This window comes from Cornus florida, unplaced genomic scaffold (assembly GCF_030987335.1).
Source record: "Cornus florida cultivar Cherokee Brave unplaced genomic scaffold, ASM3098733v1 CherokeeBrave_3.0.0_Hap2_Chr09, whole genome shotgun sequence".
NCBI lineage: Eukaryota > Viridiplantae > Streptophyta > Magnoliopsida > Cornales > Cornaceae > Cornus > Cornus florida.
The window spans coordinates 39,061,082-39,075,407 of record NW_026775579.1 but is presented as its reverse complement, the minus strand read 5'-3'; the positions used below and the strand labels follow the sequence as shown (position 1 = coordinate 39,075,407).

The 14,326-nt window shown below is 33.6% G+C and overlaps 2 protein-coding genes across 8 annotated transcripts in view; both read right to left on the bottom strand.

Moving 5' to 3' along the window:
• Positions 1 to 207: 207 nt before the first annotated feature.
• Positions 208 to 14,326, bottom strand: part of LOC132273706 (probable protein phosphatase 2C 15) — a 30,693-nt gene continuing 16,574 nt past the window's right edge. For 2 of the 7 annotated variants that reach the window (XM_059774741.1, XM_059774739.1), the window contains 8 exons: positions 14,100 to 14,271; positions 13,833 to 13,986; positions 13,683 to 13,751; positions 13,326 to 13,453; positions 5,812 to 5,877; positions 5,476 to 5,537; positions 2,989 to 4,386; positions 208 to 2,849 (listed from right to left, as the gene is read on the bottom strand). In XM_059774741.1, the coding sequence (XP_059630724.1) occupies positions 13,414 to 13,453; positions 13,683 to 13,751; positions 13,833 to 13,986; positions 14,100 to 14,271 (435 nt within the window). In that variant the 3' untranslated portion in view covers positions 208 to 2,849; positions 2,989 to 4,386; positions 5,476 to 5,537; positions 5,812 to 5,877; positions 13,326 to 13,413. The remainder of the gene's footprint in view (positions 2,850 to 2,988; positions 4,387 to 5,475; positions 5,538 to 5,811; positions 5,878 to 13,325; positions 13,454 to 13,682; positions 13,752 to 13,832; positions 13,987 to 14,099; positions 14,272 to 14,326) is intronic. The other 5 variants (XM_059774744.1, XM_059774740.1, XM_059774743.1 and 2 more) reach the window with 5 other exon arrangements.
• On the bottom strand, positions 3,223 to 4,035 carry LOC132272511 (uncharacterized). The gene is made up of 4 exons (XM_059773645.1): positions 3,874 to 4,035; positions 3,721 to 3,761; positions 3,430 to 3,635; positions 3,223 to 3,329 (listed from the first exon to the last, which is right to left on the bottom strand). Exons 1-4 carry the CDS (start codon positions 4,033 to 4,035, stop codon positions 3,223 to 3,225), a joined length of 516 nt encoding a protein of 171 aa, XP_059629628.1.

The window sequence follows — 14,326 nt, the reverse complement described above, 5'->3', positions numbered from 1 at the left end:
CCTTTGTGCAGACAACTTTGGTAAAATACTAGCAGAGCATTGTCATGCAATTGAAGATTCTTGAGGAATGAGGCTGGAAGGTAGATAATGTAACTGGTGCGAGGTAGTGAATTTTCCACTAGGGATATACCAAACAATAGGATGAAAACAGAATTTACAAAACTATATGAATTTCAAGCTATTTTGTGTTGATTCTAGTGTATTTTTTTGGGGCTCTCTCTCATCTTCTCTTTTCATATAATCTATTTGCTATATTAGGTGTGGTTGAAAATGTAGGCATGGGTCTGAACCTCCGGATGAAAAATTATTGCATTATTCCAAGACCATTGGCCGGTCAATCACAATTTGACATCTAAGCTTAAAAAAAAAATTATTTTACATGTTTTTCCGCATTTGCTTTAGGTACTAAATCGTGATCCGCTCAAGTATTAGCACACTAAAAAAAAATGTATTTCTAATATTAGCACACTCAAAAAAATATTAACCCATCCCATTGACAATTTCATGAATCCGCCCTTACCCAAATCAGATCCGAATGAAAAAATAAATGGGTATAAATGTGTGAATATACAGCACTACCCAATAACTTAAATTTTTGAGTAATGGGCAAGCCCCTACCTGTTACATTAAGGACTATGATACTTAAAGCCTAATATGCTAGTTGATAATGAAGTGTAAATGAAAGAAACATAATTTGATATCATGTTTTTTTTTTCTTAAGTTACATAATATGCTCTGCTTATATGAAAGAGTCCTATCCAATATTTTGATCCAATGAAGTTCAATTTTTTATTAAAGAAATGAATGATAAGATCAAGAGTATGATAACATTATCAATAAACTCAAAATTTTAACCTAAATCCACAAATTATATTTACCCTCTTTCATGTTCATTCAATTTAATTTTGGCTTTCCCAAAAGCTTCAAGAAAGAAAGAAAAAAATCAAGATGGAGAAAAAAATCAAGATGGACAGTATATAATGCATCTTTTAAAATTTCAAAAAAGAAAGAAATAAATGAATGGCTGCTTCTAGACTTTTTAGTCAATCAGATATGGTGAAGAAGTCTAATTAATTAAAAGAAATCAACTCAATTGCCCTTGTTCATTGTTCGGAAATCAACTCAAGTCTAAGATTAAAGGCACAGAAAAAGAAAGGAAATTTTCCTCTCAAAAAATACATCATCAATTACAGACAGTATATACATATATATATATATATATAGAGAGAGAGAGAGAGAGCCAGCTGTTCTTCCTTGAAGAATACTAGAGAGAGAAACTGCTGAAAAGAATTGCTTGGACTAGTGGGAGACGAAGGATGAATTATGCCGCTTATATGGCACCCAGCGCTGCCTATAGACGCCTCTTTCCTTGTTCCTTCACTTTCCCTTGTTTGATCTTTCAATTCTTTGCATATGTGCCCATATTTTGAGCTTAATTCTAATTGTTTCCCTCTAATTGTATGCTTTTAGTTTGACTTTGACCCAATGTTTTTTAAGCTTCTCTTATTTTGTTATACCCATAAAACGTGCACTCATCTGGAAATGTTTGACCATCTTTTAAAATTGCTTTTGGCACCCTTTCTTGATTTTGAAACATTGATGAGCGTATTAAAATTGCATGGCATTTATGGTAGTGGACAACAAAGCAAACAACAAAGCAAAACACCAAAAACAGTTTGTACAACAATAAGATCATATCTGGCTGGTTGGAGACCTGGCTTGAATGCTTTGGGGTAGAGTTTTGAGTATGAGCTTGGCCGGAAATGCCTTGGTTGTCTGCTCAGGGAGCTTCTTTTACCTAGTTTATAAATAGAGCTTTTGTTTTCTGCTATATTAGAGGTTGTTTTAATTATTGTTGTATATTGTTATTATTATTATTATTATTATTATTATGAGGATGGTTTATTTGAATTCTTTTTTCTTGAGTTGGTAGTGTATCAAGGTGATATTAAAACTTAATATTGAGTTCTGGGTTTTTAATCTATCTTGTGTTCTTTTGCTATTGTGTTGATTCAACAGGATTGAGTTTCATTAATCTCTATGTTAAACTAGTGAAGTCTTTCTTATCATCAACATTACAAATGAAATAAAACAGTTTCTTTGCTTTACAAAAACAAATTTATTCAAAGTTATGCTCTCGATTTGTGTGTGTTACTTTTACATTGAATACCCACACATTCCACAGTCCAAAATATACTGCCACCTGGATTCTAGGTCATGCATTTCCGTAAAAAAGGTTACATCACAGCTTGCAATTTGTCACACACAGAGAAAGATAAAGAGAGGGATTCCTACTGACCAGCTTGCACAATCTTTCAGAGTTTACTTCTCCAACCACACATATTTATTATATGTTAAAAAAAATACAAATATTATTTACTCAAGTGAGATATACATTCATGCACTTAGACGAACCATCTCACATCTATCTTGGTTTTAAAATAAATACAAAATGGTGAAGAAATAGTAATAAAGAAAATTAATTGTCTTTGCTAATATTAACCGTGTCAAATTAGATCATAATATTTAGAAAAATATATAATAATTATAATTTTTTGCATTAGTGTAAGGGATTTTGCTAGGACTTTAGGCCTCAGATTGTTTCTTTAAAAAATAATATTTATATATATATATATACACACACATACAGAATAGATTCTAGTGTGTATGGCAGTAATCAAACTTATAATATATGACAATAAGACATCAGGCATTCATTTGAAAGAACTCCACCAAAGAACTGTACCTTAACCATCAAAGAACTCCACCTTCAGCTAAACCTGAAAAGAATAAGTCCCAAATCTGTTCAACTGAACTTAACCATCAAAGAACTCCACCTTCAGCTAAACCTGAAAAGAATAAGTCACCCATTGAAACAATTGATTACAAGTTGTGACATTTGAAAGATATGGATCAAAACTTTAAATGAAAATTAAAAATAAATCACCACCCATTGAAACAAAATTATGAAATTAATTAAAAACTTACCTGCATACCACAAATCAATTTCACCTCCTCCTCCATCACTCTTGTTTTCACTTGAAAAAACATCATCTCCATCTCCACCACCACCACTATCACTACTTGAAGAAACCCCCCCACCACCACCAATACTTGAAGAAGCCCCCACCACCATCACTTTGTGGGACTCGGGCATCACCAAAAATATGATAACCTTTCTCAGGACCATATCTTCTGTCATACCATTTTTAAAAATAAGAATCACGGTGGTGATAATTCCTCCCTGCTCTTTGACGCCACCAAATCAGATAAGCACCTTGTAGGGGAGTGAATTGTTTCAATGGGTGATGACTTATTCTTAATTTTTACTTCAAAATTTTAAATGAAAATTAAGAATAAGTTCTGAAATAAAAATTAAGAATAAGACCACCCATTGAAACAAAATTCTGAAATTAATTAAAAACTTACCTGCATACCACAACTCAATTTCACCTCCTCTTCCATCACTCTTGTTTTCACTTGAAGAAGCATTACCTCCATCTCCACCACCACCACTATCACTACTTGAAGAAACCCCACCACCACCACCACCAATACTTGAAGAAGCCCCACCACCATCACTTTGTGGGACTCGGGCATCACCATAAATAAGATAACCTTTCTCAGGACCATATCTTTTGTCATACCATTTTTCAAAATAAGAATCACGGTGGTGAAAATTCCTCCCTACTCTTCGAAGCCACCAAATCGGATAAGCACCTTGTGGGGGATGGAATTGTTTTAATGGGTGGTGACTTATTCTTAATTTTCATTTCAAAACTTTAAATGAAAATTAAGAATAAGTTTTGAATAAAAATTAAGAATAAATCATCACCCATTGAAACAAAATTCTGAAATTAATTAAAAACTTACCTGCATACCACTACTCAATTTCACCTCCTCCTCCATCACTCTTGTTTCACTTGAAGAAGCATCACCTCCATCTCCACCCCCACCACTATCACCACTTGAAGAAACCCCACCACCACCACCACCACTTTGTGGGACTCGGGCATCACCAAAATATGATAACATTTCTCAGGACCATATCTTTTGTCATACCATTTTCAAAAATAAAAATCACGGTGATGAAAATTCCTCCCTGCTCTTCGAAGCCACCAAATCGGATAAACACCTTATGGGGGCTGGAATTGCTAGGGCTTGTGTTCATATATTATCTCCTGTCAGGTTTTGAAGACGCTTCCACATGTGGAGCAGACACATTTCAAACCAGGATGATGCTTTCTGTTGTGTGTTTCATTTTCCCTTCGTATTTGAATATCATACCTAGACAATACACACACCAATATTTTGGGTTCTTCCTAAAATAGGGGCGGTTAAGCTTAACCGGGCTTTTCTGATTCTCTCCTTTGGAAAGAATGTTTCCTGCACGGAAACCCATTGATTAGATCACCCATTCATTTGAAAGTCTTGCTCCAACATTAGAGCTTCTACGGTGGTCTATCATCGACTATCACCGATTCATGATTGCTCCAACATTGGAGCTTCTCTCCTGGCTGACGGCCAAGGGCAGAACCAGGATTTCTCAATGGGGTGGGCTAAATCAAAATTTATCTAAGTATAAAGTTACAAACATATATATATGTATGTATGTATATATATATATATATGTATGTATGTATGTATGATATACGTAATATCATATTAGATTAGTAAAGTAAGTTATAAATATATAATATTAATTATTGTCTCTGTCTATAACTTTGAATACATCAGAGCTTTCCATTTCATCGTTATACACTTTCTAGATCAGATGCATGAAACAAGCCAAAAGCTCACAACCTTACCGTTGGTTCACAGTTGTCGTACACTTTTGTGCCCCTAACCATATATCTTTCTCTCTACAAGTCCATATCTATATAAGTCTCCCATGCCAATATTAGTCAAGACGTCCTAAGTTGGGTAATTCTTATTGGTGGACTCTCTCTTCTTTGTTGTTTCAGTTTCAACATTTCAGAAGCTCTATCAATGCTCAAACTGATAAAGTTAAATTAAAATTGCAGTCTTCTTTTTCTTTTTCACAGATAAAATTAGGATTTAGAGAGATGAAAAAGAAAAGAGCCCAAGTAGATGAATCATATTACACACCATTATTTCAGAATTTCAAGAACTGAAAAATCATGTATGAAGTGACCTAAGATTCTTGTAACTAAAAGAATTAGACACTATGCTCAATAGTATGTCTTTAACTCTAAATTTCATTCAATTCTAAGTGCTTTGACTTAATTTGAGTGCATCAACATATTATCAACATCATCAGTCGTCATCACTAGAGTCAACGTTGACATCAACATCCTCATCTAGAATCAAGTAATCCTCTTGCATAGATATACATTTGATTAAGATAAACTAAAAAGAGACTTTCTATCATAATTGGTCATTTTGAAACCAACATCACTGCTACAACGGTAACGGAATTTATATAACTCAATTAGTTAGGCAAAAAAAACATACCTATTTTCTTTTACCCTACTCCAGCCATTCCAATCAACTCTCTTCTTTCAGAAAAAAAAGACCTATATTATTAGGACAAAAGAGGAAAAGTTTCAAAAGCGTAAATAAATGTAAAACATATATTCTGAAATTGAAAACTAAACTTCCAAGTCTTTAATTCCAATTAATAAATTGTTCGAGCATCACATCATAACAATATTATATATATATATATATATATATATAGGTAGAAACAAAAACAAAAACAAAAAATCAGTATGTAAAACATGAATAAATAAACGTAACCAATAGCTAAAAATGTCAATTAAAATTTTAGAAAAAGTAAAGTTTTGTTACCTGATAACTAAGGAAGCATGTTTCTTGAACCTTATTATTGCTAAATGTTAAGGCCCGATGCTAAACCTAAAAATAAGAAAACACTCAAGTTGTGAGGAAGTGGTTTCACAATCTCACTCATAACAATTAAAACACCACCATCTAAGTACTATTTGTATCATGTATCAACCCAACCCAACTATGCTTTCAGTCAAAAATATTGGACACCTAACCGTAGAAAGAGGTGTGATTACGGATAGGTGTGATTAACACATATTATAATCAGCTCTTACGTTAAATTAATTGATAAGTGCTCAAATGTGACGCATTTTAGCACCTAAGCTAGGGTATTTTAGTCCATTCATCTATCTTACTTTCATGTCTTAGAAACTTATTTGTGTTTTTGCCTATTTCAGGTTAATAAAGTTCAAACAGACTAATAAGAGCCATTTTGGAGCTAAAGAGCAAAGTTGGAAAGAAGCTAAGAAAAATGCACCAGTGGAACTTCGATCGATCGAAGGGAAGTCCTGATCAATCGAAGAAGTCTACAATCGATCGAAATGAGACGGTGCCAGCTCCGCCAATTGGATAAAGCCTGAAAGATATTTTCGAACCACGTCAGTTTCGATCGATCGAAGCTAAGTGTCCGATCGATCAAGAATCTTCGATCGATCGAAATGTCTGCTGGCAGTGAGCTGTCTAATTCCCAAACGCGCCGATTTCTACCTAACTTGTGTAGCTGCGAATTTCCTCCAATCATAGGCTGTAATTCTGACTTGGTCCTTACTCAAAGGAGTATGTAATTGATTTATTGAACACTATTGTAGGAGACCATCATAGACAGATATATAGATATTACCAATTATAGAAAAATAATTTTCCTCTCTAGAACTACGGTTTTGGAAGAAAGCAAGGATAAAGATGATGATGCCAACCTCCAAGCTAGCCCTTGAGGGTTCCATGACCACTACAATGAGTGGCTAAATCCTTCTCCAAAATGGCTTGCTTCTCAAACCTAGCTTTTGTGTATTTTTGGGGATTTTAGTTGTAATAGATGTTTTGACCATGAATAAATATAGATCTTGTGATTTCTACTTGATTTGTATGGATTAATGTTTTCAATTGATCATTTGACTCTAATCATATGTCTATGTATGCTAGAATTGATGTTCATGTTTTTGTCTCTAAATTTAATGAAATTGATGCATGTCTATGTGTGTTGATGACATTAATCTAGTGATGGTCAAGGCATGGCGCTTAATGGAACACTCTTGTGATTTATTTGATGGTTCACACTTGTTTCTTGATGGATTGTATCACATCTCTAGTTTAATTAGTTTAATTTCATGTCTCTAGCCTAGTTGTAGTGTAATTGCTTCAATTCCTTAGGTAGGTGAACAATCCATTCTTATTTCTTGATGTTCCATACTTGTGAATGCAAAGAGTGCATGTCTCTAGATATTTGTGTGTGCATAAATTGTGATTTTATTGAATGGATATTGGTCTCATTTGATAGGTTGTGCTTTTCATTAAAATTGGCTAGACAATCTATACTTATTTGCCATCCATGCTTAGTTTCAATTAGTGTCACACGCACACAAGTTGCAATTTAAATTTCTCCATTAATGTACAATTGCTAGTGTTTGATGAAGTGAAGCTTAGTGATGACTCTAAGCCTTAAGACCTCTCTCCTTTATCTTTTTTCTATTTTCTAGATTGCTATTTACTTGCATTAATTTTAATTGCATTGTAGTTTCATTAACCAATCACCAACCATCTTTGATCACTCGACCTACTAATCCGACATTAATTTCCAATCACAAATACACCTCATTTCCCTTGGGACGATCCCTACTCACTCTAATTATATTTTTAGTTGGAAGCAGTAATGACATTCTATAAATTTAAACTTGGCCACACTTCTCTATATTTTGCATGCAATTTGGTGCATTGGCACGACACATGCACCATTAATCCAATAACAAAGTACAATGCATCAGTTTAGGAATAATCTTCAAAATTAACAAATCAATATCATGATATTCTGCATTCTAATAACAAAAGAAAATCAAAAACCAAAATTTCAAAATCAAAATATGGCTGAAAGATTGAATATATCCTTTGTGCATTACACATATTGTATTTCTATGTGAAAAAAAAAATAAAAAATAAAAATTTAAGATTTCTCAATGGGATGGACTAAATCAAAATATATGAACCAAAATCAACTGTTGTTTAATTCAATTTTAGTTAACTAACAATGTTTCTTTATTTTGAATTCTATGTCTACTGCCAATTCTTACATCCAGGATTTCTCGTAGATAAGATTTCAGATCCAAATTATCAAAGGTATGGGTCCTACATTCCACAAGACCCAATAACCCCATTACTTGTGGACCCCCACATTGAACAAGAGAAAAGGACAATAATGATTACTCTCTCCGTTGCATAATAGTTGTCCATCTTTCTTTTTTGGGTTGTCCCAAAATTCTTGTCCACTTACCAAGTTTAAACAACATATTTTACATCTTTTCATAAAATACTCTTTTGGCAGGATACAATGCAATAATTACATGTCCTCTTAAAAAGTTCTACTCTCCAAAAAAGGCATCTAAAATGAGATGGAGTAATCAAAAGAGACACATGGACACCAACACTTAACCCACCCTCAGCGAATCTATTCAATTTAGATTTGAGTTTAAATCGAGGACCCCACACTTGACAAGTCCTTCACAGCTTATCCTTATCCACATTGATTTAAAATCTATATCTACCACCAATTCTTCTGTTTCCAATAATTTTACTTAAGGCCTGTTTGATTTCCCAATTTAGCACTGAATGCAAAAGACGATAAGTGATTTTTAAAAATAAACGTGTTTGATAAAATTTTAAGACACCGTTTAATATGGTAATTACCGCTTAAAAGAGGCAAAAATTTTAACCGTTGGAAAGGTTGCTTATAGCTTATCGTAAAATACGGTAAGTGGTTGGGTTTAAAAAATAAATTTCTAATGACTACTCTACCCTCATATAATCGCATTCTCTCTTTTAGTGTTTCTGTCTGTGATTTCTCTAGGGTCTCTCTACAATTTCTTTAGACTCCTCTCTGTGATTTCTTTCTGCGTCTGAAAATAAGGTGAGTTCTCTCCTTTGAAAAACTCTTCTATATATATTTCGTTGGTTGTATTTTATTATTAGTTTTTGTTACTTTTACATGATAGAACAAATTCATGAAAAATATTTTACCTATAATATTTTAAACACGACAAATAGCCTTTTGGTTATATTTAAATTGATCCATATATATTTAGTTGCTTATTGTTGCTAATGAAAATGAATTACATGGAACAAATTCAAAAAAAATAAAAAACATAATTCTACCTAATATATTTTAAACTATTACCATTCATATTGATTCACTATATATAGAAAATAATTATTTATATAAGAATTTTATTCAATTTCACGTACTTTATTTAATATTGTTAACACCATTTTTATACCCTACATAAATATTATGTAATTATTTATATTTTAAACTGTTACCATTCATATTCATATTGATTCACGATATATAGAAAATAATTATTTATATAACAAAATTCTATTCAATTTCACGTATTTTATTTAATATTGTTAACACCATTTTAAACATATTACATTGTAGATAAATATTATTTGTGTGATGCTGCATACACACATCCGAAGATTTATGGTACCTTATCGTAATGTACGATATTGGTTAGCCGACTTTCAAAATGGTGGTCGTCCTAGAACAAAAGAAGAGCTATTTAACCATGCACATGCCAAGCCAAGGAATGTGATTGAACGAACATTTGGAGTATTAAAGGCCTGTTTTCCAATCTCGAAAAGGATGGCACCTTATACATTTGAAGTGCAAAGGAATATTGTTATTGCTTGTGCAGCTATTCACAATTACCTTCGAAAAACTATCATCACGGATGAACTTTTTGAACAGTATGAGACTGAGGATTTGCAATTTGAGACTCCACCTAAAATTGCTGAAAATTTGACATCCTTCCAAATTCACACCACAGAAAGGCACTCCGATAAAGTGTTTATGGTTAATTTACGTAACCAAATTGCAAATGACTTGTTTAGTTCTCGAGTTTAAAATTTTATATGTTTAGTTTAATGTAACATTTTTGAGACATTCACAATTTTAATGAGTACTTGAATAATAAGGGCAAAAATATAATATGTACAACTTTCAGACTTCAGCTTTTGTATATAACAAATAATCTTAATGAATTCAGTGCTTAAAATTAAAACATTATCAAACAGGTTTTCAAATTAATATATTCAGTGCTTAAAGTTTCAGCGCTTAAAATTCAGTACTTGAAATTCTCCGTACTTAATTTTCAGTTTTATCAAACAGCACCTTACTCTATTTTACATAACACAACAAAAAAATTGGGTTTGGAAGTAGTGTTAATTAAACTGTGTGCGTATTTTCCTACATCCCAAGTATATACAAACATATATATATATATATATAATCTTTATTCTTTCCTTTATATTAATTATTTCTTTTCTCTCTCTCCTCTAAATTCATATATCATATTCACAAGGGTAATTTACACAAACCTCCCCTATGGTTTGCCATAATTACAGGGACCTCCCCTCTTATTTCGGAAATTACGCGGACCTCCCCTAAGAATGAAAATAATCTTCACGGACCTCCCTTATGTGTGACGGACCGTTAAATACACTAACAGACCTATCTAAATTACTAAAATAACCTCACATTAGCATCTGAAATTGCTAAACTACCCATAAGCTTTTTACATATGTGTGACGTCATATAAACATATTTTTTCTTTTCAATTAATGTACTTTCCTAAAAGACGGAAAACTCATCGCCGGCATCTTTTGATTCACCTCTGCAAGCTTAAGCTTGTCCCTGTTATCGCCGGCGGTATTTTGATTCACCTCGTCGCCAATCGTCGTCGCTGCAAGATCAATCCCACGATGAAGATTATTTGCTAAACCAAACCCAACCCTCTTGTCGCCACAAATTTCATTGGGGATGATCTCTGCACAATTCGCTTCTGATCTTGATAAAGCCACTTAGAATCAATTGGCAAGAGGTCAACAATTACGTGAATTGCTCAAACAATTCCAATCAGCCCCTCTCGCAACCATCGCAAGATCACGCCGCTGCACGAGTGTCCTTAACCACACGGTCCACACCCATCAAATTTGAAATTGATATATATATATATATATATATATATATATACCAAATGAAGATCGATAATCCATAAACAGACAGACCCACAAAGAGTTTAAGTGGATTTTTCATTAACATTTTTTAAGTGGATCTTTCGTGAAATTGGGTTTATTTAGAGTTGGATTGCATTTCCGACCACTTCGCTGGACTGAAATCAACTGATCATGACACGCTTGAACTTCTTTCTTGTTGCCTCGAATTCGCCGTGTTCTGGGTCTCCCATGAATAACTGCTACCAGTTTAATGGTTCGGTGAGTCAGTTTCTTTCTTCTCTTTTTCTGTTTCGGTGGTAAGGTCTCCCCATGACTAACTGCTACCAGACCATCATCAATGGATACCCCATGAATAACTACTGCCGACTAAACTTTTTCAATTGGATCTCATGGTGAGGGAAACCAAAGAATGTCTTAAATAAGTTGAAGATCATGGTGCTAGCACATATATAAATATAAATATATATATATATATATATATATATCAATTGGTAGGGACAGGGATATTATGGAAGTTTTAGTAAAATTTGTACATGACGTCAGCAATTTCCGTCGTGACTGGCGTTGACTCTAACAGAAGGGAGGTCCGTGTAGATTATTTTCATTCTTAGGGAGGTTCGCGTAATTTCCGAAACAGGAGGGGAGGTCCCTGTAATTATGACAAACCATAGGAGAAGTTTGTGTAAATTACCCTATTCACAAAGAAGAAGAAAACATATAACCCTAATATGAAAAAAAAAATTCATTTACTTTTTTTTTTTCCAATTCTTTCCTTTACTTTATTTACTCGTGCGTGTGTGTGTGTGTGTGTGTGTGTGTGTGTGTGTGATCTTTCTTTCAATGTTTCATAGATATCTAAAACTCAAATTCTACAATTTTAATTGAACCAAAACTCAATTTCTTAATATTACTTCAATTAAAACTTAAAATAATAAAAAATTCAATTCTTCAAGCGAGCATATATATATATATTCATAATATTTCATATATTATTTATAACTCAAATTCAATAATTTTACTTCAACCAAAATTCAATCTTATAATATTACTTAAACAAGGCGGATCCAGATTTCTCAATGGGGTGAGCTAAATCAAAATATATCAACCAAAATCAACAGTTGTTTAATTCAATTTTAGTTAAACTAACAATGTTTCTTTAGACAATTGACTGATTAAGGCATCGAAAATCCTATTTGGGTAATTAATAAAAAAAAATTACCAATTTATTTACGAACAATTCACCACTCAGTACCCCATCTCTTCTTTTGACCAATTTACTAATCCTATTTGAGAATCTACTAGCGGAAGCAAAGTGTGAAGTAGTTCATGGCAAGCCCCTTCCAACACTACGGAATTCACTCAAAAGCATGCTTTTTGTAAGTATTTTAATTTTCAACAAGTAAAATTAGAGCTTCACCCTATATTAAGTACTTTTGCTTGTCAAAGTTCTTGTTATGATTTTTTTTTTTTTTTTATATTGTAAAAAATATATATATTTAAAAAAGATGATAAAAAATTTCACCAAATAGGATTTAGTTTGCAAAACAAGAATTACAGAGCTTGGTTAGTTGATTTAGAAAAAAATTAAAAACAAAACCCATACATACAAGTTAGCAGTTGGACAGAGAGAGAGGGACAAGCTTGAAAGTTGAGAGACAGCGGGTGAAGCTTGCGAAGGGCGAACCCGAACTAGAACAGCGGGGTGATGGAAGCTGAAAGATGTGGGTTTTGAAGAATCTGAAATGATATGGGTTTTGATATAGGTAATAGGTTTTCAACTTTTGATTCTTGCAGACTAAACTGAAATATATGGGTTTTGAACTTCTGATTCTTGTAGATTTTGTAGTTTGCAGTTGCAGAGAGAGAGGCAAGTTCAGAGTTGAGAACGATAATAGAGATGGACGTGATTAGGGTGGGCATGCTTATTATATAGGCAAAAACCCAATGACTTGTATGGAAAACTGTTTCGTAGTTAGGGGCATATAAGGAAACTGAATAAGTGTAAGTACCAAATCTTCACCAAACGAGGTCGTCTTCCTTCTCTATATCGATATTTACTCAAAGAAATCTAACCGTACAAATGTGGCTTAGATTTGATCCGATATGTATCAAATCTTCATCAAACGAGGTCGTCTTCCTTCTCTATATCGATATTTACTCAAAGAAATCTAACCATACAAATGTGGTTTAGATTTGATCTGATAGTAAGTTTGTTTTTGATTTATGTCAGAAGGCTCATGGATACTGAACCAGCAAGGACACATTGCTATTCAATGAGTTCAAATTACCTTCACTACTTGCCTAGAAGCAAGTTCAGCAGGCAACCCACAGCATGATTTTGCAGCCATCTCGGAGGTTAATGTGTCCCAGATGCCATCAGAGGCAATTATAAGCCTTCCACCAGAGCATTTGAAAGCTGTTATATCAATTAAAGATGTTAGGGCTTATGTAATGACAGGGCCAGATATATCCATCCCAAAAGCTTGAACTTCACAATCAAAGAGGCAAAATAATGAATGTACTCTCTGTAAAACGTCAGAAGAAAAAAATTTGAAAAGATAATTGGAGTTTGATATCAAGCTGTATAAGCTGATGAAGATTACTGCATGCACCATCAGAACATAAGATTTTAGAAATTTAATCACCTCACCTCAGCACCGCCACAAATGCTAAGCCTCCCAACTTCGCCACCACTGGCAGTTACATGTTCCCTCCTGCAGTAACAGCAAAAAAAGATTAGCCTCTCCCATCCAGAGAAAGAAAGAAAGGATAAGGACTGCAACTCAAGCACCTACTCCTCCACGTTTTCTTCAAGTCTGTGATCAACAGTCAAAACAGAGACGGCACCATCCTGGGTATCTAAAATGCAGCGGGAGTCTCCAACACATGCAACTGTTACAGTCCATCCATCAACTATTACAAACGTGACTCTGGTTCCTGAAGTTACTCCTAGAGGAAAAAAAATAAAGATGATAAAAAGGTATTAGATTATCTCAATACGCAATTTATGATTGAAATCAGTGGAAGAAAAGCAAATATGGAAGAAGTGCCAAATTTCATGCCTCTACTCTGGAACTCCTTGTCAGTTTTCACAAATCCAGCAACCAGTGCCCAAGGCAAAGCTTGAAGCCATTCGTCCCTCCCAAGCCCATGAGGAATAGCATTCAAGACATGGTTCAACAAATTATCCCTGGAAAAAATCGCTGCAGCATTCCCTTTGTGTCCATCGAAGATCTGAAAATTGAAAATTAATAAGCAACTGTCATATTATATATGACAATAAAAGCGA

Coding starts and splice junctions, on each gene's coding strand:
- LOC132272511 (XM_059773645.1), bottom strand. CDS start 4,035: ATGTTATCATATTTTGGTGATGCCCGAGTCCCACAAAGTGGTGGTGGT. Junction 3,762..3,873: donor AATTGAGTAGTGGTATGCAG/GTAAGTTTTTAA, acceptor ATGAAAATTAAG/AATAAGTCACCACCCATTAA. Junction 3,636..3,720: donor ACAATTCCATCCCCCACAAG/GTGCTTATCCGA, acceptor GTATGACAAAAG/ATATGGTCCTGAGAAAGGTT.